The 25,975-nt window shown below is 37.5% G+C and overlaps 1 protein-coding gene across 2 annotated transcripts in view; it reads right to left on the bottom strand.

Annotated features, from left to right (window-relative positions):
- dtx1 (deltex 1, E3 ubiquitin ligase) overlaps positions 1–25,975 on the bottom strand; it is an 85,171-nt gene that overhangs the window by 2,003 nt on the left and 57,193 nt on the right. The window contains exons 6-10 of one of the 2 annotated variants that reach the window (XM_062051135.1): positions 18,438–18,499; positions 18,176–18,334; positions 16,017–16,178; positions 12,754–12,843; positions 8,149–8,419 (exon numbers count right to left, since the gene is read on the bottom strand). In XM_062051135.1, coding sequence (XP_061907119.1) covers positions 8,195–8,419; positions 12,754–12,843; positions 16,017–16,178; positions 18,176–18,334; positions 18,438–18,499 — 698 coding nt within the window. In that variant the 3' untranslated portion in view covers positions 8,149–8,194. Of the gene's footprint in view, positions 1–6,796; positions 8,420–12,753; positions 12,844–16,016; positions 16,179–18,175; positions 18,335–18,437; positions 18,500–25,975 lie in introns of those variants that run through there. The other variant, XM_062051134.1, reaches the window with a different exon arrangement.

Below are 25,975 nucleotides of genomic sequence, written 5' to 3'. Positions count from 1 at the left end.
TATCAAGATAAAAAAAAATAACATCAAAATAAAATTACAGGATGTTATTTATGTTGTCTCATTTTCCTCAACTGGTGCACCAACATCATGTGGTTATTTTTTATTTTTTTTATTTTTACATATGTAGCATTATCTACAAAGTTACAAAAAATTGCGACATCTAGTGGACACATTTTGAACAGCAGTTTCTTTCAATCCAAAATTTCGGCTCATTTTTATACTTAGCAAACTCATTCTACAGGCCGGATAAAAAAACCTGTTTGCGGGCCTGAACCGGCCCTCGGGTTGACGTTTGACACCCCTGCTTCAGAGCTAACGTGACCTTACAAAGTCAACAGTGAGTTCTTAAGAAGAAATATAAAAAAATGATATTCTTCTGTAGAACATAACAAATTAAAATGTATTTGGAAATTACTCAAGAATGTAACAATGATATTGTCAGAAAAATTGTATGTAAATTATCAAAAAACTTTCCGTTCTCTGAGTTCCCAATGAACAGACAAGAGGCTGTCTTTGTTGCACCAAGCCAAAGGCTTGTAAAATTCAAGCTCGATCCAGGACCAGCCCAAGCCCGAGGCATCTTTTTCTTTTGCGTTAATGTGACCAAAAACAAGAGCTGTTTACATACCATTCCTTTAGAAACAGCTGTTGTTATGTAAACAGGGAAAGTCCAAATAAAAAGAGGTGGCGTCCAATCTTTTGCCAGACACGTTTCTCCTCAATTGAGCCAAATTTAATTCTGTCTTTAATTCTTTGCTTCTTGTCTTGTTTAATAGATGTCATCAGTGTTTGAACCTGACAGATATTAAAATTTTTAAAAGGTTTACTAATCTTTTCTCATCTTCCTAGAACATATATATTGGTGACACTCAAAATATTAGAATGGTTAGTTTAGATTTACTATTGGGGGGTTCTGACCTTTGACCTTGACTACCTTCAGAACACAGCAGGTCAAACAAATTGACACACACACCCACAAATAAGTAGAACTGGTCGTAGATGACCACCATGTACCCCACCAGGCATCCCTCCAGTTGTGTGACACGGCATGGGTCATATCAACCACAGTGGAACCCGCTTATTGGGACGTCGACAGAAGCGGTGTGACCTTTGACCTGCACTGTTGTCGCACAGCCAGGTGGGGGCGCTGTTCTTCTCCAACCCTGCTTTGACTTAATAAACTATATTACACACTGTTTGTGTTCATATCTGACTGAAACAGATCAGGTCAAAAATGGGGCGTGTACCATCATTTTGCTCAAATTATGAACATTTCAGGCTTCTGATATGATTATTTGTTGGTTTACCTGACACATGAACCGTGACGAATTGGGGGAGATGCATTATCCACTAAAGCCGCCAGATGTCAGGAGAGTGTTGAATATCTTAAAAATGTGTTTTATGGCAATTGCTATGTAGAGTGGCGATTTCCATTATTTTCAGCAGACTGCATTGCAAAATGGTTACCCCCACACCCACTTCCTCTCATGCGAGATCGACCCTGGAATGGGGCCGTAAGAATCCCTTCACTATCAATCAATCAATAAATGTTTATTTAGTTTTAGTCCATAGTGGATTTAACATAATAGTGAGAGTCCAGTACATAGTGGATCTAACATAATAGTGAGAGTCCAGTCCATAGTGGATCTAACATAATAGTGAGAGTCCAGTCCATAGTGGATCTAACATAATAGTGAGAGTCCAGTCCATAGTGGATCTAACATAATAGTGAGAGTCCAGTCCATAGTGGATCTAACATAATAGTGTGAGAGTCCAGTCCATAGTGGATCTAACATAATAGTGAGAGTCCAGTCCATAGTGGATCTGACATAATAGTGAGAGTCCAGTCCATAGTGGATCTAACATAATAGTGTGAGAGTCCAGTCCATAGTGGATCTAACATAATAGTGAGAGTCCAGTCCATAGTGGATCTGACATAATAGTGAGAGTCCAGTCCATAGTGGATCTAACATAATAGTGAGAGTCCAGTCCATAGTGGATCTAACATAATAGTGAGAGTCCAGTCCGTAGTGGATCTAACATAATAGTGAGAGTCCAGTCCATAGTGGATCTAACATAATAGTGTAAGAGTCCAGTCCATAGTGGATCTAACAAAATAGTGTGAGAGTCCAGTCCATAGTGGATCTAACATAATAGTGTGAGAGTCCAGTCCATAGTGGATCCAACATAATAGTGAGAGTCCAGTCCATAGTGGATCTAACATAATAGTGTGAGAGTCCAGTCCATAGTGGATCTAACATAATAGTGTGAGAGTCCAGTCCATAGTGGATCCAACATAATAGTGAGAGTCCAGTCCATAGTGGATCTAACATAATAGTGAGAGTCCAGTCCGTAGTGGATCTAACATAATAGTGAGAGTCCAGTCCATAGTGGATCTAACATAATAGTGTGAGAGTCCAGTCCATAGTGGATCTAACATAATAGTGAGAGTCCAGTCCATAGTGGATCTAACATAATAGTGTGAGAGTCCAGTCCATAGTGGATCTAACATAATAGTGAGAGTCCAGTCCATAGTGGATCTAACATAATAGTGAGAGTCCAGTCCATAGTGGATCTAACATAATAGTGTGAGAGTCCAGTCCATAGTGGATCTAACATAATAGTGAGAGTCCAGTCCATAGTGGATCTAACATAATAGTGTGAGAGTCCAGTCCATAGTGGATCTAACATAATAGTGTGAGAGTCCAGTCCATAGTGGATCTAACATAATAGTGAGAGTCCAGTCCATAGTGGATCTAACATAATAGTGAGAGTCCAGTCCATAGTGGATCTAACATAATAGTGTGAGAGTCCAGTCCATAGTGGATCTAACATAATAGTGTGAGTCCAGTCCATAGTGGATCCAACATAATAGTGAAGAGTCCAGTAGGAATCATTATTTATAAATCAAATATATTCATAGCTAGAGCATAAAAAAACTGTTTAAGACTATCCAAATACGTTTTTAAACATTTTAAGAGCCCTCTAGACATGAAATAACATTACCTTAACACTCTTTCAATCCAATATAGTCATGTTGCCTAAGGCTGAGCCAATCAGGGGCCACGATATTGAAGAGCGCGAGATGATTGGTTCGGTCTCCTCTCAATACTACAGTAGTATTAGTATTTTGACTTTATTTACACATTTCTATGCTCAAACATGCTTAATATACAGTAGGGAAGGGATTCATATGGCCCCATTCCTGTGTGGATTTGGTGTGAGAGGAAGGGGGACGGTGGATCATTTGCGATGCAGTTTGCTGAAAATGATGGAAAGCGCCACTCTACACTCTTCGATGATAAAATGATGGGCCGGATTTGGCGACATAAGCGGGTTCCACTGCATAAAAGGTTTTGATTTTACCGTTTAAGCGACTCTACACTACATTATGATCACTTTTTGGAGGGTCCAGGAGCAGCTACAGTGCTCCTGCATGATGAGCAGGCAACAGTAAGCTAAGTTCAACATTGCTCATTTGCATATATCACTCACAGCATAACACCAAGAATGTAAAGGCTTGGTAATATTACACACAAAAAACAACAATTAAAGGATTACTTCCATATCTATAAATCTGGTTCATGAACTGAAGAGTAAAAATGTCTGCAGCTAATACTGACCCCGTATGGTAAAGTGAGGGAGAATGACATCTCATGCTATTTAGGTCCCCCCCACCCCCATGAAAGATACATTGACTACATTTATTTGAGTCAACTACACACATTCTACATTAGTAGCATATGCTAACACAACCTGTTATATTAGACATCATTAACACATGTCATAGATAATTCAACACAATCATACGGAGCCCCTAAAGGGACATGGGGGATTTTTTTAAATTTTTTTTAGACATGTATCTCGTGCGCACGAGAACGAGAAACTTTTTATAAAGTTATAAAAAAAAATTAAAAAATTGTATAATTTTTTTTTTTAGACATGTATCTCGTGCGCACAAGAAACTTTCTCGTGCGCATGAGATACATGTCTAAAAAATAAAAATAAAATTTTTTTTAATAACTTTATAAAAAGTTTCTCGTGCGCGCAAAATAGTTTCTCGTGCGCACAAGATACATGTCTAAAAATTTAAAAAATTATTATTTTTTTATAACTATAAAAGGTTTCTCGTGCGCAAGAGAAAGATTCTCGTGCACACAAGATAGTTTCTCTTGCGCACGAGATACATGTCTAAAAAAAAAAATTATAATTTTGTTTATAACTTTATAAAAAGTTTCTCGTGCGCAAGAGAAAGATTCTCATGTGCACAAGATAGTTTCTCGTGCGCACAAGATACATGTCTAAAAAAAAATAATTATAATTTTTTTTATAACTTTATAAAAAGTTTCTCGTGCGCACGAGATACATGTCTAAAAAAAAAAAAAAAATATTACAAATGTTTTTTCCCCCATGTCCCTTTAGGGGCTTCGTACAATCATGTCTTTACACTATATCTTTTTTTTTTTTTTTAATATATATATAGAAGAATATAAAAATAAACACCATACCCTAAACTGAGCTTGAACTGTTGGGTATATCACTTTTGTAAATAAATACAGATATTTCAAAAGCGCGGCACAATGACTTATAAAAAAAAAACAACAACAGATATTTATAATGCAATTTAAAAAAACTTCCCCCTCCCCAAAAATGAAGCAATTCAATAGAACTGCTGCCTCAATTTGCTATGGAAGACTGTGATTCGCTCTGAAATGAACAACATCCCTGCTCATTAAAGCTGATCAGACGCATTCCAGGAAAAAATATGCAGCGCTGACCTAGCGTTCCTCTCAAAGTTATATAAAAAAACCCCAACATGGATCTTCAAAAGACTTTAGCTCTTGGGCATAACATCTTGGAGGGAAAACAGAGTACACACGTGGGCTCTTTCAATAGTTCCTTTTGGTGAATCTGCAATAAAGCAATTTTTTTCCCTGGACAAAGTTCTACTGCCAAAGATGGACTTTAACCAAGCGCATTTTGGTAAAAATGTTTGAGATTCATGAGATGGATCTCGGAGGTGAAAAGTCCAACCTCTTAGCACCTCACTGCAGCATGATGGATAGACCCAGGGCTCCAAATTCCTCCAACAGGGAGAATGATAGCGCAGGGCTTTATGCTCACAGGAGGTCAGCATCGTCAAGGTGTCAACAAAACAAACAAGTTGAACCTTGGAACTGCAGCAACATTTCTTAATCTGCCCGGCCATTAACCGTACAAAGCACACCAGGGATATTCAATTACATTGCTTTAGGAGCCACATTTCCAGAAGGCTAAGGACCATGGGGCCAGACTTCTCCCTTTACTCTTAGTCTTATTTTGTATCTTCTAGAGCAGGGGTCCCCAAACTTTTTGACTCGGGGGCCGCATTGGGTTAAAAAAATTTGGCCGGCGGCCGGGCTGTAATATATATATATATGTGTATATATATATATATATTTATTTAAATTTTTTTTCTTGACCTAACGTGTGTGTGTATATATATATATATATATATCCTGACCTAACGTGTGTGTGTATATATATATATATATGAACAAACCGTATGATTGTGTTGCCTAACGTGTGTGTGTGTGTGTGTATATATATATATATATATATATATATATATATATATATATATATATATATATATATATATATATATATATATACACACACACACACAAGTTAGGTCAGGAAAAAAACGCAGAGGCTATTTCATCCCTACAAGCCTGTTTCGCAGGTTTTTCTGCTCTTCAGGGGATTTTTTATTTAAAATTATCATTTAATTTTAAATTATTTTGAATTAAAAATCCCCTGAAGAGCAGGGAAACCTGCGAAACGGGCTTGTAGGGATGAAATAGCCTCCGTGTTTTTTTTTCCTGACCTAACGTTTATAAATATTTATATATATATATATTTATATATATATATATATTTATATATATATATATATATATATATATATATATATATATATATATATATATATATATATATATATATACACACACACAAACACACACACGTTAGGTCAGGAAAAAAACGCAGAGGCTATTTCATCCCTACAAGCCTGTTTCACAGGTTTTTCTGCTCTTCAGGGGATCTTTTATTTTAAATTAGTTTTAAATAAAAAAATTATAATTTAATTTAAAATTATTTTAAATTAAAAATCCCCTGAAGAGCAGGGTTGTAGGGATGAAATAGCCTCTGTGTTTTTTTCCTGACCTAACGTGTGTATATATATATATATATATATATATATATATATATATATATATATATATATATATATATATATATATATATATATACATATACACACACACACACACACACACACACACACACACACACACACACACACACACACACACACACACACACACACACACACACACACACACACACACGTTAGGTCAGGAAAAAAACGCAGAGGCTATTTCATCCCTACAAGCATGTTTTGCAGGTTTTTCTGCTTTTCAGGGGATTTTTTATTTAAAATTAATTTTAAATAAAAAAATTATAATTTAATTTAAAATTATTTTAAATTAAAAATCCCCTGAAGAGCAGGGTTGTAGGGATGAAATAGCCTCTGTGTTTTTTTCCTGACCTAACGTGTGTATATATATATATATATATATACACACACACACACACACACACACACACACACACACACACACACACACACACACACACACACACACACACACACACACACACACACACACACACACACACACACACACACACACACACACGTTAGGTCAGGAAAAAAACGCAGAGGCTATTTCATCCCTACAAGCCTGTTTTGCAGGTTTTTCTGCTTTTCAGGAGATTTTTTATTTAAAATTAATTTTAAATAATAAAAACAATTTTTTAATTTGAAATTATTTAAAATTAATGTCACGTTATCGATGGGAAAATGCATTTTTAGACAATATGATTTGCCTGAGTGGCTCGGAAACACCGAGAGTAACAAGCGGTAGAAAATGGATTAGAAAGGACAGATTTAAAAAAATAATAATCAAAAAAACAAAAAACAACAAAACTAAATTTTGTTTTTTAACTTTGTACTTCCCACGGGCCGTAGTTTGGGGACCCCTGTTCTAGCGAACCAGCGTCCTCTACAGTGGACATCTAATTTGTGTCTATTTTGTCAGTTACAGGAGTGCTCTGCTGTTTTTAGGACCTTCTGGCAAAAAAAAAAAAAAAGTCAAAGATCATCTAGTATTCTTAAAAATCTGCTGCAAAATAGTTTTTTTTAACTGAACTCCCGGGCCACCAGTCGAATAGCCCAAATGATGAAAAAGAGAGGACCTAAAATGGAACCTTGAGAAACACTACTAGTACAAATGACTACAGACTGCATCTGAAGTAAACACGCTACAGCAACACCTTAGTTACATAAATCACATTAGGAAAAAAAAAATGCCAAAAAAGGAGAGAACTTAAAGGGGTGCCTCAGTTATGTAAATCACACGTTTGGACCCCAGTCTTCTACTTTGAAGGTTAAAATGACAACGCAAGGATCTGCCAATGTGTTGACGTTGGTCCAAGTTCCTCTGTACAACGGGAGCACTCTAGTGTTTTTAGGAATTTGCTCCAAAAATGTTTGTCTCCCGAGTTTTGAACTGAACTCGGACCGCCAGTAGACTCGCCGTGACGTACACTTTAGAAAATATCACCATTTTACAGCCTTTGTCCCGTACATGCACTACACTTTTGTTTAGCCCTTATCACTGAGATGGGGGGGGAAAAAAACCTCTACTCGGGTTTATTCCTAAAAACAAAAGCCCAACACCTCTCCATCAAAAATGTACAGAAAATTCTCACCATGTGTTAGAATATAAGATTTTTGAGGGGGAACAAAAAAAAAAGAGTTTCAAGTGAGAAAAGCTTCATTGGCACCTCATCTTATTGCAGCAATTCACTCAACATTCATTATGTAGTTTTGCTGGCGCCATTAAAGTCGGGGCTCAATACGCCACCACGTCAGACTCTTAAAGCCACCGATGGCACATTTGCTGGCATCAAGACATACACTGAGCATGTGCCGCAGCGTGCTCCAGACGTGACGCTAAAGATAATGACAACAAAAAGGTTGAGCGATGTAATTGTGTGCCGCCACTTCGACGAGGTGTCATAAAGTGTAGCGTTTACCATGATAGGTTGTGTTCCTGATAAAACCAGCTGCTTAGGAACCTTTTCAGTCCTTCAGGTTTGCCTCGCCAACTCCCTGGGCTGACAGCTCTGTCAGGACGTTGTCCAGGTAGTTGGGGTCGGGGTAGCCGTGGCCTGTCAGGTTGGAGCCAAATTCAGTCTTGTGGTGGATCTCATTCCACACCACGGTGTCGGTTTCTCCTGTGGTGCTGGACGTCCCGATGGTGAAGATGAGGCGTCGGTCCCAGGCCGTGATCAGCAGCTTGAGGACCTGAGGGCACAGATTAGGTAATAGTGGCGTTTGATGGAAATAAATATGGTAACTAATCCAATCCACTTTATTTATATAGCACATTTAAACAACAAAAATGTTTCCAAAGTGTTGCACAACAATATTAAAAACAATATTCAAATATTATCTGACTGAATAAAAACAAAAACTAAATACCGTATTTTTCGCACTATAAGTCGCAGTTTTTTTCATAGTTTGGCCGGGGGTGCGACTTATACTCTGGAGCCACCCACTTATGTGTGAAATTAGACTAGACGTATAAGATTTCATTGGATTTAGCGATTAGGAGTGACAGATTGTTTGGTAAACGTATAGCATGTTCTATATGTTATAGTTATTTGAATGACTCTTACCATAATATGTTACGTTAACATACCAGGCACGTTCTCAGTTGGTTATTTATGCCTCATATAACGTACACTTATTCAGCCTGTTGTTCACTATTCTTTATTTATTTTAAATTGCCTTTCAAATGTCTATTCTTGGTGTTGGGTTTTATCAAATAAATTTCCACAAAAAATGCGACCTATACTCCAGTGCGACTTATATATGTTTTTTTCCTTCTTTATTATGCATTTTCGGCCGGTGCGACTTATACTTCGGAGCGACTTATACTCCGAAAAATACGGTACATTAAATCACCAAAAATGATTCCCGGGCGCGGCGCCGCTGCTGCCCACTGCTCCCCAAGTGGATGGGACAAATGCAGAGGACAAATTTCACCACATCTAGTGTGTGTGTGACAATCATTGGTACTTTAATCTTAATACATATAAAACCAATATAAAATAAATGTGATTAAAAAAGATTTTAAAGGGTAAAACCAATTAAAACAGTAAATAGAAATCAAAATTTTAAAAACAGAGGACCACACAACTCACGTAGTGTTAAAAGCCAGAGAATAAAAGTGGGTCTTAAGACGAGACTTAAAACACTCCACTGTGGGAGCAGTTCGAACATGGAGGGGCAGAGTGTTCCAGAGCTTAGGGCCGACCACAGAGAAGGCCCTGTCTCCCCTGGTTTTAAGTATAGTATATAGTATTAGTATAAATATAGTACTATATTTATAGTATAACTATAAATGACACACAAAAAAAATCAATGCTACCGTATTTTTCGGATTATAAATCGCTCCGGAGTATACGTTGCACCGGCCGAAAATGCATAATAAAGAAGGAAAAAACATATATACGTCGCACTGGAGTATAAGTCCCATTTTTGGGGGGAAATTTATTTGATAAAATCCAACACCAAGAATAGACATTTGAAAGGCAATTTAAAATAAATAAAGAATAGTGAACAACAGGCTGAATAAGTGTACGTTATATGACGCATAAATAACCAACTGAGAACGTGCCTGGTATGTTAACGTAACATATTATGGTAAGAGTCATTCAAATAACTATAACATATAGAACATGCTATACGTTTACCAAACAATCTGTCACTCCTGATCGCTAAATCCCATGAAAACTTCCTCCCCGGTGTCGCTTCTGTTATCCTTTCTTTCTGCTGCTCGACTGCCGTTTTCTGCTGCATATTTCACTACGTCCAGCTTGTAATCTGCAGTATATGATTTCCTTTTCAGTGCCATTTTTGTTCAGCCCTTCTCAGTTTTTATAAGTTACCGCCAATGTTGAAAAGATCCATTTTCCTAGGTACGGACGTAGTAGCATGTAGCATCTTTTTTTTCCCACAATACACTGCCACCATGACCCACAATGCACTTGTGCCATGACCCGCCCCCGCATCATTTCTATTGGTTGATGTGTGTGTGACGATTGCTGACATTCGCCTCGTCTCTTACGGGAATGAGCTAAATAATATTATTTGATATTTTACGGTAATGTGTTAATAATTTCACACATAAGTCGCTCCGGAGTATAAGTCGCACCCCCGGCCAAACTATGAAAAAAACTGCGATTTATAATCCGAAAAATACGGTTCTCAATTTTTGTTGTGTATTTGGTATCCCCATAAGTCCCAAAATGTGTTTTATTCAGTTTTAGTTTTAGTTTCTTTATCCTCTTGTGGCGGGGCAGACTGGCTCGTACAGGCATATGCATCCTAAAATGCCCAGCTTTTGACAATTCAAAGAAAAAGTAGCGAGTACCGTATTTTCCGCACTATAAGGCGCACCTAAAAACCTCCAATTTTCTCAAAAGCTGACAGTACGCCTTATAATCCGGTGCGCCTTATATATGGACCAATATTGAGCCACATCCGGTCTTGCAACTACGGTAAGCGGCCGCCGACTTCTTTTTCCCCCGTAGAAGAAGAAGCGCGCGGTGCATGCAGGGATATATGACTGCGCGAGGCGTGCCGTTTCATTTCCATTTGTGTGTTTATGTAAAGACCCCAAAATGGCTCCTATTAAGAGACACGCTTACGACGCAGATTTTAAACTCAAGGCGATCAGTCACGCAGTAGAACACGGGAATAGAGCAGCAGCGAGAGAATTTAACATTGACGAATCAATAGTGCGGAAGTGGAGGAAGCAACAAGATGACCTGCGCCAAGTAAAGAAGACTAAACAAGAGTTTCCGAGGGAACAAAGCGAGATGGCTTCAGTGCATCGATTAGCTACACTGATCTGGTTGCCGCTTCAGTCGCCATTGTGTACTATTACTACTACATAGGAAGCAGAGAGAGTACTCTCAGGAAGACACCGCTCCTTGTGTTTTGTCTACAGATTTTTTTTCATGGAGTACGTTAAAAAGGCATAATGATCAAATGCACAGGCAATTGTGTAATAATATCATGAGGTAAATCTTTGTACATTTATTACTCACTGTTACATGCAGCCCTGTGAGGGCGCCCAACTGCGACGTGGTCCTAAGTGAAAATGAGTTTTGACACCCCTATCCTAGGTGATGCATGTGCTGATCATTATTTATGTTATTTGTTTTAAAATGTGAGTTTAATATTTCAGCAACAAGCCTGTGGTTAGTCAGCACACACAGTGCCATGCAGCAGACTGATCTGGTAATACAAAGTTAGCGGTCAATATTTGTTTCGACAGAGCTTGCTGACTATATTCCTTTAAGTAGAAATATAATTGTGGCTTTATGTACATTTGTTAAAACGTTTGTACAAATTTAACATGATCATGATGATGATTTTTGTTAGCCTATCAATTGGTTCGTCCATTGTATGTTAGCATTAAGCCAGCGGCATAAGAGCCAACTTTATTGTCCATGTTACATGACTCTTACTGGTTTGTGTACTTCATGTGTATATTAATGTACTTTTGTGTGTGCTTAGTTTTACAGTAACTTCATTTTGGAGACTATCCATAAACAACTGCAAGTGTTTTTTTCCATCTGTAATTTAAAGGACAATTTACTTATCTGCCAAACTAAATTCCAATATTGAAAGAGGGCAGAATAATATATGTAATCAATCAATCAATCAATCAATCAATCAATCAATGTTTACTTATAAAGCCCTAAATCACGAGTGTCTCAAAGGGCTGCACAAGCCACAACGACATCCTCGGGGCTCAGGGCAAGGAAAAACTCAACCCAATGGGACAATGAGAAACCTTGGAGGGGACCGCAGATGTGGGTACCGCCCCCTGGGCGACCGGTGCAATGGACATCGAGTGGATCTAGCATAATATTGTGAGAGTCCAGTCCATACTGGATCTAACATCATATATATAAATACACATGCAGCCTGTTACACTGCATAAATAAAATAAGCAGGAACAATTGAAAAATAGAGAAAAACTATATCATTTAACAGGAAAAAGATATGTTGGTTCCAATAACTAATAAAACAGATTCATATATGTATGATATTATTTTAGCCTTTTTAAAAAATACATGCATTATAGTATTTAATACAGATTGTACGACAGTATGCATACAGTAGATTGCCGTTCTGTGAGAAACGCTAATACACAATGTTGGATAAGGTCCCTTTAAAATTGTATTGGAGCCAAAAAACACACAGTAAAATGATATTATATTATTTCTTGTGCCATTTACTCATTTATTTAGGTAGCATATTGTACAGCACCAGCAAGTGGTTCTTTTTTGATTGATTGAAACTTTTATTAGTAGATTGCACAGTACAGTACATATTCCGTACAATTGACCACTAAATGGTAACACCCGAATAAGTTTTTCAACTTGTTTAAGTCGGGGTCCACTTAAATTGATTCATGATACAGATATATACTATCAAATACTATCAAATGTATACTAACATCATAATACAGTCATCACACAAGATAATCATCAGAATATATACGTACATTGAATTATTTACATTATTTACATTGTTAACAATCCGGGGTGTGTTCTCACCTTCCTGCCCTTTTCGTTGTCTGGCAGGTAACACTGTCGGGGAAAACCTCTTGCGCTGAACTTCTTCCCAGGGTTGGGGTGCTCATTGGTCTGAAAAGATCATACAGTATATTAAACAAACATCTCCTACAATTTGCTCAAAAGTCACTGTGATATCCACAATTCAACAATGCTTAACTTGTACACTACTCTATAAACTTTATAATTACATTACATAATGTACACTGGCTTGTTAGAAGCACACCGTTCACCTACAGCGGGGCTCTTTAGTGCCGCCCTAGAGGCTCCCAGGAGCATTTTTAAAAAAGTAATGAAAATGGAAAAAGATGGGGGGAAAAATATTTGTTTTGGTTTCAGTATGTTTTTTGTTTGAGGACAAACATGACACAAACCTTCCCAATTGTTAGAAAGCCCACTGTTTAATATATTTGTGTGTATGCTTCACTGATGACAGTATTTGGTGAACATCGTTTTGTCCTACTAATTTAGGCGGTTCTTGAACTCACCATAGACACAACAGTTTGTTTACATGTAAAATCTTCCACTCCTTTGTCTCATTTTTTCCACCAAACCTTTTATGCTGTGCGTGAATGCACAAAGGTGAGCTCTGATGATGTTATTGACTTGTTGGAGTGCTAATCAGGCATATTTGGTCAGTGTATGACTGCAAGCTAATCAATGCTAACATGTTATTTAGGCTAGCTGTATGTACATATTGCATCATTATGCCTCACTTGTAGGTATATTTGAGCTCATTTAATATCCTTTACTTTTATCCTCTTTGCATTTAATTTATATTTGCATGTCTCATGACACATTATCTGTATGTAATATTGGCTGCGTTTCAGATAGTTGTTTGTGCGCCATGTTGTTCCAGACCACAGCAAACATTACCTAGCTTGCCAAAGATTGTAATAAATCCATTACCGTATTTTTCGGACTGTAAATCGCAGTTTTTTTCATAGTTTGGCCGGGGGTGCAACTTATACTCAGGAGCGACTTATGTGTGAAATTATTAACACATTACCGTAAAATATCAAATAATATTATTTAGCTCGTTCACGTAAGAGACTAGACGTATAAGATTTCATGGGATTTAGCGATTAGGAGTGACAGATTGTTTGGTAAACGTATAGCATGTTCTATATGTTATAGTTATTTGAATGACTCTTACCATAATATGTTACGTTAACATACCAGGCATGTTATTTATGCGTCATATAACGTACACGTTGTGGCGTGGCGAAGTTGGGAGAGTGGCCGTGCCAGCAATCTGAGGGTTACTGGTTCAATCCCCACCTTCTACCATCCTAGTCACGTCCGTTGTGTGTTGGGCAAGACACTTCACCCTTGCTCCTGATGGGTCCTGGTTAGCGCCTTGCATGGCAGCTCCCGCCATCAGTGTGTGAATGTGTGTGTGAATGGGTGAATGTGGAAATACTGTCAAAGCGCTTTGGGCTCCTTAAAAAGGGGTAGAAAAGCGCTATACAAGTACAACCATTTACATTTACACTTATTTAGCCTGTTGTTCACTATTCTTTATTTATTTTAAATTGCCTTTCAAATGTCTATTCTTGGTGTTGGGTTTTATCAAATAAATTTCCCCCAAAAATGCGACTTATACTCCAGTGCGACTTATATATGGTTTTTTTCCTTCTTTATTATGCATTTTCGGCCGGTGCGACTTATACTCCGGAACGATTTATACTCCGAAAAATACGGTATAAGAAGACAGCCTGCCGTTTCCTTTAACTTCGACACACACATCTATACTTTTGGCCATTAAAAGCCAGTAATTTTCAGGAGTTATCTCACCTTCTGAGTAGCCTCTGATTTACTAATGCTTTCTAATGTTGTAAAAATGTGTAGAATAAATATTACATTTCAACATTTCTGTCAACGAAGATTTGCTTCAGCATGTGACACAGTCATTTTGATAGTAGGCTATTACAGCTAATATAGACACTTATGTCATGTGTTGCCATCATTATAACACATACACTACCGTTCAAAAGTTTGGGGTAACCCAAACAATTTTGTGGAATAGCCTTCATTTCTAAGAACAAGAATAGACTTTCAAGTTTCAGATGAAAGTTCTCTTTTTCTGGCCATTTTGAGCGTTTAATTGACCCCACAAATGTGATGCTCCAGAAACTCAATCTGCTCAAAGGAAGGTCAGTTTTGTAGCTTCTGTAACGAGCTAAACTGTTTTCAGATGTGTGAACATGATTGCACAAGGGTTTTCTAATCATCAATTAGCCTTCTGAGCCAATGAGCAAACACATTGTACCATTAGAACACTGGAGTGATAGTTGCTGGAAATGGGCCTCTATACACCTATGTAGATATTGCACCAAAAACCAGACATTTGCAGCTAGAATAGTCATTTACCACATTAGCAATGTATAGAGTGTATTTCTTTAAAGTTAAGACTAGTTTAAAGTTATCTTCATTGAAAAGTACAGTGCTTTTCCTTCAAAAATAAGGACATTTCAATGTGACCCCAAACTTTTGAACGGTAGTGTATATACAGCTTTTCATTTTTTGCAGCTCCAGATAGATTAGTTTTTGTATTTTTGGTCAAATACGACTCTTTCAACATTTTGGGTTGCCAACCCCTGACCTTACAGCTAAGCAGATTTATCCATTTTATTAATGTGTGTGTAAATCCTATCAAGACACGTTTTTGACAATCAGGATAAGGATGTTGCTGTGAGAATTTGGTGACAAACACACCAATTTATGATTTAGATCTGCAATTTAAAGGTAAATTGTATGCGGGGTTGGTAGCTGTAGCTCCAGGGGCTCCGGGCTATCCTTCAGACCCCATGTAGCATGTGGCTGCAGTGGACAGAGCTGTGTTAACGTGACAGCTGAGGAGTGCTGTCGCTTAAGGAGACTCAGCCTGCTCTTCTGCTTAAAAAAAAAGGGTATTTTTATGATTTTACAGCTCCACTGGCAAGTCAGGGTGAAATAAAAAGCCTTCTACACTCACAGGTCCATCCTTCACCGTAGAAATCGACAACATCTTTACAATGCGTAAATTCAGACTAGATTATCCTTCATTGACTGTGACACCCTTTTCAGTTTAGAATTTGAAATGTCTAGTAAGACACAAAATGACTTACAAGGCTGCAAGAATGATCAAACTTAAGCGGATAAAGCAGCGGCGGTAAGGCTTACAGGTCGCGTTAGAGAAGAAAGCCAGTGGATCAGAGCACAAGAGAAAGCACAAGAGATTAGTGAAGTTTTATATTTCCAACCTGGACACCAGCAGGAATGTCATAGACGATTCGGATAGTCTTGGAGTCTGGGTAACCGGGCAGGCAGTGGGGGATGACGTGGTACTCCATCTTCCCAGGAGGCTGAGTGCCTGTTTTCTCACCATAGATGGTCTTGCATGTCGGGCACTGAAGACTGCCATCCTGCTTGGGTGAAATGCATGCACTTGTAAGGGAAATTATGATCTCCATATTATTACTCTCACTATATTTTTTTTACCGTTTCTATATTTCAAGTACGACATTCAAGGGGCCTCTAATCAGACCTTATTGTTAAACACAATGAAGGGCTTGTGGCTGCTGATGTGTGCCAGGTCAATGATACAATTCAGTAAAAAAAACAAAAACGTCTATTCCTTTCTTTCATCTGAATCATTTGGATTTTGCGTTCTTACCATTAGGTTTGTGCAAGTTCCTAAAATTTGATTTGCTAAATGTAAAAACTTAAAAGAAATGGCAAATTTGAACAATTATTGATATTTGATTTGATTTTGTTTCTTGTTTTATTGTAAACTGTATGGAGACAGAACACAGCCAGTATGTTTTGGTATTGTAGAAAAAGTAGTATGGAATGACACTGAGGTATTGTGAAATATTGACTTTAAAAATAAAACAGACATTTATTAAACAAAATTCTTTTTGTGAATCTTTTTTGTAATATGTTTGTCAATGTCCTTTTCAGACTCTTTTTTTTATACTGTTATTGGTTTTTGAAGTGTTATAGGTTTTTATTTTTAACATTCCATTTTTCAGATTCACTTGTCTGTCTTCTTTTCCACTTTCAACTTACTATCACTGCAAAAACTGAAATCTAACTAAGATTAAATATCTCAAATAAGGGTGATATTTGCTTATTTTCTGTCTGATAAGATCATTCTTCTCACTAAGCAGATTTTATGTTAGAGTGTTTTACTTGTTTTAAGGGTTTTGGTCCTAAATGATCTCAGTAAGATATTACAGCTTGTTGCTGAGATTTTATGACCTATATTGAGTAAAAAATGCTTGAAACTAGAATATCAACTGTTGCAAAGCTGTGTCATCAACACTCACAAGTATAAAACTACTTTTTTAAAGTAATAATTTCTTATTTCAAGCATGAAAAAAAAAATCATGACTGACAAAATTGTGTCTCATAATTAAAACAGATGACAGCCAAATGGACTTTGCTGTTTTATTTTCAATGAAACAATAGAAAATACGTACTCATAAAGTAGTACAGTTGTTATTAGTGAGAATATACTTATTTTAAGGTATTTTTGGTTTTATTGAAGTTAGCTAATTTTACTTGTTTTGGAACGTCTTGACAAGCCAAATGTTCTTGTTCTATTTGCAGATAATTTTGCTTAGTTCAAATAAAATACCCCTAATTTTTGTATTTTTTTTCTCTTGTTTTTGAACACTGACTTTTTGCAGTGTATCAGGGTTTTCACGTGGACGGGGATGTGGGGTTTGGGTGTAAAACAGGGTAAAAAATAAATAAATTGGAAGATTGACATTGAAAAACATAATTAAGAAAAATATCCGGAAAAAACATTGTGTTTTTGGAATGTTTGTACTTTATTTTTCGATTCAAGATTTTACAATACTAATCCTTGTTTCTACAAAGTTTTTTTTAATACCAAAACTTGGCAGTGTTCTTTCTGTCTCCATAGAAGTGTTGCAAGTTTATAAACGTTGCAAATAAATACAACTTACAATGGGAATTGTTTTTAGTGCAACTGTATGGAAGCAACATAAAAAAACAATTAGACTAATAGACCATAAAAGTATTTAAAAAGTCTTAAAAACTTTTGCATCTCCCTCCTAAATCTTGTTTTATTACTCAGTGTGTGTTTTAATAGGAATTAAATGTGTCATTGATGATTCTTCAAATTCATGTGCTTGCACTTCCTGCTTTTGCATAAGCAAGGGTTGCTGTTAATATTTCATGCTACTGCACAGAAATGAGCAGAATTCATAAAAAAAATTTTCACAGAGTCTCGGCACTGGGCTGTTGTGAATGATGCGAGTGATCTAATAAGAGATCCCCATCTGTTCCCCAGTACCATATAGCTCAGTCAAGCCAAAAAAAAGCCCAAGTTTGTAATTCGAGTTTAGAGATTGACATCATAACAATGGCTGGCACACCATTTTTTACCCACCTTATTGCCATTGTTGTACATGGCCACCAGGCACAGCAGATGGTACATATGGCCGCACTTGCCAAGTTTGCCCACCAGCTCTGGCTTGATGCCTTTGTGCTGTAGGACGCCTTCATAGCCTGATGCCGTGACCAGCCTCTCCATGCAGATGGTACAGTCCTACACCAGCCAAACCCAATACTTATAGCTGCCATTCTCCATAACTGCATATTTTTTTCATATTTTCACGCCTGCATGATGCGTGTGCATGTGTTTATCTTACCTCGTCTGGCACCACTTTAATTTTCTCAGTGTATCTTCTGACCACATCCTCTGGGGTTTTCCCTTGTCACACAAAAAGATGAATAAATAAACACACAGCTGACGGGATGGCACCGCTTCAAAACAACGAGGAAATAATGCTTGAATCTTTAAAGGATGCCAAATTCATCAGCATTCTCTCCGTACCAGCACATATAATGAAAGTGCATATTGCAGTATGCATGTGAATAGTGAGGAATCTCTGACATTGATACATTTAGTGATGCTGGCCAACCTCCAATTTCATAGAATTAGGAAGTTATTTGTCATGTCGAAAATACAAAACCCAAAACCAGTGAAGTTGGCACGTTGTGTAAATCGTAAATAAAAACAGAATAGAATGATTTGCTAATCCTTTTCAACTTATATTCAATTGAATAGACTGCAAAAAAGACAAGATACTTAACGTTCAAGCTGGAAAACTGTTAGTTTTTGAAAATATTAGCTCATTTGGAATTTGAAGCCTGCAACATATTTCAAAAAAGCTGGCACAAGTGGCAAAAAAGACTGAGAAAGTTGAGGAATGCTCATCAAACACTTATTTGGAACATCCCACAGGTGAACAGGCTAATTGAGAACAGGTGGGTATCATGAAATGCTCAGTCATTCACAAACAAGGATGGGGCGAGGGTCACCATTTTCTGAACAAATGCGTGAGCAAATGGTTGAACAGTTTTAGAACATTTCTCAACAAGCTATTGCAAGGAATTCAGGGATTTCACCATCTACTTTCTGTAATATCATCAAAAGGTTCAGAGAATCTGGAGAAATCACTGCACGGAAGCGGCTACGCCCGTGACCTTCGATCCTTCAGGCGGTACTGCATCAAAAATCGACATCAGTGTGTAAAGGATATCACCACATGGGCTCAGGAACACTTCAGAAAACCACTGTCAGTAACTACAGTTAATCGCTACATCTGTAAGTGCAAGTTAAAACTCTACTATGCAAAGCCAAAGCCATTTATCAACAACACCCAGAAACGCCACCGGCTTCGCTGGGCCCGAGCTCATCTAAGATGGACTGATGCAAAGTGGAAAAGTGTTCTGTGGTCTGACGAGTCCACATTTCAAATTGTCTTTGGAAACTGTGGACGTTGTGTCCTCCAGAACAAAGAGGAAAAAGAACCATCCGGATTGTTTGAAGCGCAAAGTTCAAAAGTCAGCATATGTGATGGTATGGGGGTGTATTAGTGCCCAAAGCATGGGTAACTTACACATCTGTGAAGGCACCATTAATGCTGAAAGGTACATACAGGTTTTGGAGCAACATATGTTGCCATCCAAGCAACGTTATCATGGACGCCCCTGCTTATTTCACTGATGGATTATTTACATGTCGTGGTCGTGTTGTAGTGCAATGATGCTGGGAGGATCCTCCTAGCCTGTGAGCACTGTAATCAAAAGCTACTATAATGGGTGAAACAAGTGTAAAGTTGAATATATGGTTTTTATTTCATGTTTAGAGAAAAAAAAACATGTTTAGAAGGCTATAAACAGATTTTTTTATGCTGTAGCTCTGAAAATATTTGATTTATGAATAGCAATCCTACTTTGCAGAAATGTGTTTGCTATGGTGAAGCCTGGAATCCAATTGGCTGGGATAAACAAAGGGCGACTGTACATTCAAATTTGCAATTCCGCCTTGAGTTAAAAAAATAAAAATCACTGAATATTTATTATCGAATATAAATATGTATGTTGTAAAATCATTACAATCCGTCTACCCTTGGGCCGGAACTGTAGGTACAGGGAGTGAAGCGGAAGTTGTGTTTCTTTCACTCCACTTCACACCTCACTCTTGTTCATTATTCTGCTAGGCAAATAGAAAAACAATGAAAGAAACATTTTGATGACCGAGTTAGTAACAAATATGCTGAGAGATTACTGCTTTTCCTTTAGAAAGAACTAATCTGTTGAGACTTAATGCATTGAAAACAAATTAATGAGGACAAAACCAACATCACACATTTGTTTATCTTTTCGATGCTCGCTCAAAATATGGTCTCATTAGATTTTGGAATGTTTTGCAGTTTCTGCATGTGGAATTCTTGCCTAACGTCATGCACAACCTCAGGGGAATCAAAATGAGAAGTTGTATTGTACGAATGATGAAGAAGTCATCTTTCAACTAGTGCGGAGGTCAGCAACCCTCGGCTCTCGAGCCGCATGTGGCTCTTTAGTGCTGCCCTAGTGGCTCCCTGGAGCATTTTTAAAAAGGATTAAAAATGGAAAAATAATTGCTTTGTTTTAGTTTGTTTTTTGTTTGAGGACAAACATGACACAACCCTTCCCAGTTGTTAGAAAGCCAACTGTTTAATATGTTTGTGTGTATGTTTCACCGATGAGAGTATTTGGTGAACACCGTTTTGTTCTACTAATTTCGGCAGTTCTTGAACTCACCATGGTGGGGACTGTGACGCAACAGTTGGTGTATATATGTAAAATGTTTGACTCCTTCTTTGTCTAATTTTGTCCACCAAACGTTTTATGCTGTGCGTGAATGCAAAAAGGTGCGCTTTGTTGATGTTATTGACTTGTTGGAGTGCTAATCAGGCACGTTTGGTCAGTGCATGACTGCAAACTAATCAATGCTAACATGCTATGTTGGCTAGCTGTATGTACATATTGCATCATTTAATATCCTTTACTTGTATCCTCTTTGTATATAATTTAGTTTTGCATGTCTCATGACACATTATCTGTGTGTAGTATTGGCTGCATTTCAGATAGTTGTTTGTGTGCCATGTTGTTCCAGACCACAGCAAACATTACCTAGCTTGCCAAAGATTGTAATAAATCTATTAAAAGAAGACAGCCTGCCGTTTCCTTTAACTTGGACACACACATCTATACCTTTGGCCATTAAAAGCCAGTAATTTCCAGGAGTTATCTCACCTTCTGAGTAGCCTTTGATTCACTAATGGTTTCTAATGTTGTAAAAATGTGTAGAATAAATATTACATTTCAACATTTCTGTCAACGAAGATTTGCTTCAGCCTGCGACACATAGTCATTTTGATAGTAGGCTATTCTAGCTAATATGGACACTTACGTCATGTGTTGCCTTCATTATACGACATTTTTTTCAGCTCCAGACAGATTTGTTTTTTGTTTTTTTGGTCCAATATGGCTCTTTCAACGTTTCTAGTTGCCGACCCCTGAACTAGTGCATATCTATCGAGCATGAAATATCTGATGAACCCTGTGTGCATGTGTGTGTGTGTGTATCCAGTGGAGCATGGTTTAGAGTGCACCGACAGCTTAGACCCCTACTGCGCTTACAGAGGCTCTTTCCCCCCTAGGGGGTGTCTTTATTCAGTTCTGCTGACAAACGGACAAACAGGAATAGAGAGCAGCAAGAAATAAACAAAGGAACCAAAGCAAGTGTCACAAACAAACAAAAAGCACAACAACTATACATGCACACACCGATGCCCACGGTTATCTGACATAACCGCTTCTTGGAAGAAAGCGATTAACAGTGCACTACCGTGCCTGCCTCCTCTAGATGTGCACTCAATAAATCACTGGTTATCTGATGTTTTGTTTCTCAAGACACATGTACAGATGTTGTGGTGATGTAGCGAAGATATGGGGGACAAGGATTGAATTAAGACCGCCTCGTGGTTTGAAACCAGATAAGAGTCTGCAATGTTTTGAAAACTGCATTTAAACCCAAACAGGCTCTGCAATGGCTGATCAAAAGTGTACTGTCATAGCTTCAACATGTTCTAAAAGCTGGCTTTCATGTCCTTTTCAGACAATCACACTGTCATGATCGCTTGATGTTTAAGGAAAAACGGCCTGTCTGTCTTTAAACATGGCAGGACTGTTGAAGTGCACTGGCAAAGCCTCCTGCACTGTGCCATTGCTTCCAAGGTTAGACAGATTTGACATTTCTTACAAGGTCTTGAGGGTAGTAATATGGACAAAAAAATTAACTACGCTAAGGGGTCTGTGAAGATAGGCCAATTATTGACTTGTAGCAGTTGCTTTAAGGACATAATTCACCACACCTGTTTACTTGACTTTCTCATCATTATTCACTGTCATTGTTCGATTGTGCACATAAAAATGTTGTTCTTGTTTAGCATTCGTATATGCAGTTAAGAGTGAGTAATTCGGAGCGGCCCCTTTAAGTGACCGTCAGGTGATTTTCCCAAAGGTGGGGGTTTTTTGTGACCGCCATTTTGAGCCGCCGGATGCACTGCAAAAAGTCAGTGTTCAAAAAGAAGAAAAAAAAATACAAAAATAAAATTTTATTTGAACTAAGCAAAATTATCTGCCAATAGAACAAGAACATTTGGCTTGTCAAGACTTTCCAAAACATGTAAAATTAGCTAACCTCAATGAACCCAAAAATACCTTCAAATAAGTATATTCTCACTAATAACAAGTGCACTTTTTTTGGTTGAAAAAAAAGAGACCTTTTTGCTCAATATGTTGAAAAATATTCTTAAATGAAGTAAATGCTAGTGCCATTATCTTGACATAATGATATGCGCTCGGCATTACATTTCTTGAAACCAGAAAACTTATACTAAAAACTAATTTATTGTTCTTAATGAAAAGGCAACAAGGCAACCGCTTGTTACTCTCGGGGTTTCCTAGCCGCTCAGGCAAATCATATGGTCTAAAAATGCATTTTTCCATCGATAACATGACATCATCGCGCCAAGTGCGTGCTCTTTCAGTCAATTAGTGCGCATATATACAGCCTAGCCCCCAGCCAAAAAATGTTTAATTGTAATTTTGAGGAATTTATCTGAATGTGCATGAACTATTTCTGTTCAAAATTGTTTGAAATGTCACATGTTAAATGTTTAAATATTAACTGTCAGTTTACTGTACTGTGCCAACTGTACTACTATATGAGTACGTATTTTCTATTGTTTCATTGAAAATAAAACCGCAAAGTCAATTTGGCTGTCATCTGTTTTAATTATGAGACACAATTGTGTCAAAATCATGATTTTTTTTTTTCATGATTGAAATAAGAAATTATTACTTTAAAAAAGTAGTTTTATACTTGTGAGTGTTGATGACACAGCTTTGCAACAGTTGATATTCTAGTTTCAAGCATGTTTTACTCAATATAGGTCATAAAATCTCAGCAACAAGCTGTAATATCTTACTGAGATAATTTAGGACCAAAACCCTTAAAACAAGTAAAAGACTAACATAAAATCTGCTTAGTGAGAATAATTATCTTATTAGACAGAAAATAAGCAAATATCACCCTGATTTGAGATATTTAATCTTACTTAGATTTCAGTTTTTGCAGTGTGTACGCAGTCATTCATTCTTGTCTTTGATGAATAAACGACGCACACGTTTTTGTGTGTCAAACGATACTTCAAGTTGTCTTGCTTTCACGCTACAAGCGCAACAGACCCAAATTAAGGCTTTTAAATCGCCAGTTTAGATGGCGGTCCACGGACCGTGTCCCAATGATGGAAAGCCTTTCTCAACACGTTTTGAACACAGCGCCAACTGTAGTACCACGGATCTGCCCGAGAGGCAGCGAAGTCCTCCACCCTCTACTTTGTATCAACTGCAGTGCCACCATGATACCTCCGTAGAGTTGTCAAGTTCACTGTCGTTCTTCACATGGTGAAAGGTGCAAATGGCGGTTAAAAAAAAGCAAGTGTACACTACAGTATAGTGCAGTCTGAAGGGCATACTAATAGAACGAGTGCAGCGTGGGATAGAGATAGAAGCTTCACTGATCAATTAGGACAAAGACTCCCTTGGAAGGTCCACAGTTTCCATGGCTTTCATTGACCTGTTTTCATTTAGAGCAGGGGTGTCAAACTCATTTTAGATCGGGGGCCACATGGAGAAAAATCTACTCCCAAGTGGGCCAGACTGGTAAAATCACGGCACGATAACTTAAAAATAAAGACAACTTCAGATTGTTTTCTTTAGAACAAGCACAAATGTACAATTCATAATGTTGTTGGTTTTTTTTTTACACTTACATGTTGGGGTTAATGATTTGTCGTTATTTATATTTCTGAATAAATTATGTGATAATGTTCATCAGTCAACTCATTGGTGTTAATTTTCAATCTATCAAGATAAAAAAGTGTATCAAAATCAAATTACAGGATGTTATTTATGTAGTTTGATCATTTTCCTCGACTGATGTACTAACATCATGTGGTTTATTTTGTACATACCGTATTTTTCGGACTATAAGTCGCAGTTTTTTTTCATAGTTTGGCCGGGGGTGCGACTTATACTCAGGAGCGACTTATGTGTGAAATTATTAACACATTACCGTAAAATATCAAATAATATTACTCAGCTCATTCACGTAAGAGACTAGACGTATAAGATTTCATGGGATTTAGCGATTAGGAGTAGGGCTGCAACAACTAATCGATTAAATCGATTAAAATCTATTATAAAAATAGTTGGCGATTAGATTAGTCATCGATTCGTTGGATCTAGGCTATGCGCATAGGCTCCTTTTTTAAATTTTTTTTATAAACCTTTATTTATAAACTGCAACATTTACAAACAGCTGAGAAACAATAATCACAATAAGTATGGTGCCAGTATGCTGTTTTTTTCCAATAAAATACTGGAAAGGATAGAAATGTAGTTTGTCTCTTTTATCCGATTATTAATCGAAGTAATAATCGACAGATTAATCGATTATCAAATTAGTTGTTAGTTGCAGCCCTAATTAGGAGTGACAGATTGTTTGGTAAACGTATAGCATGTTCTATATGTTATAGTTATTTGAATGACTCTTACCATAATATGTTAAGTTAACATACCAGGCACGTTCTCAGTTGGTTATTTATGCCTCATATAATGTACACTTATTCAGCCTGTTGTTCACTATTCTTTATTTATTTTAAATTGCCTTTCAAATGTCTATTCTTGGTGTTGGGTTTTATCAAATAAATTTCCCCCAAAAATGCGACTTATACTCCAGTGCGACTTATATATGTTTTTTTCGTTCTTTATTAGGCATTTTCGGCCGGTGCGACTTATACTCCGGAGCGACATATACTCCGAAAAATACGGTATGTAGCATCATCTACAAAGATACAAATAATTGCTATTGCGACATCCAGTGGACACATTTAGAACCAAGGGGATGGGTCAAATGCAGAGGACAAATTTCACCCCACCTAGTGTGTGTGTGTGTGACAATCATTGGTACTTTAACTTTAACTTAACCAATTCATCCATCCATTCATTTTCTACCGCTTATTCCCTTCGGGGTCGCGGGGGGCGCTGCAGCCTATCTCAGCTACAATCGGGCGGAAGGCGGGGTACACCTTTAACTTAACTGTTTCATTCATTCAAAAATTTTAGGTACATTTTAGGTACACTCATCCCGCGGGCTGGATAAATCCTGTTCGCGGGCCATACGGTTGACACCCCTGACTTAGACCCAAAGACCCACCCACCCCCTGTTAACAAGATACGTCGTCTGCCATGTTCAGCCTGCATGACATGTATCATTTAGCAACTTGTT

The sequence above is a fragment of the Entelurus aequoreus genome, linkage group LG06 (assembly GCF_033978785.1).
Source record: "Entelurus aequoreus isolate RoL-2023_Sb linkage group LG06, RoL_Eaeq_v1.1, whole genome shotgun sequence".
Classification (NCBI taxonomy): domain Eukaryota; kingdom Metazoa; phylum Chordata; class Actinopteri; order Syngnathiformes; family Syngnathidae; genus Entelurus; species Entelurus aequoreus.
The sequence above is the reverse complement of the archived record's forward strand: the minus strand, read 5'-3'. Positions and strand labels throughout refer to the sequence as shown.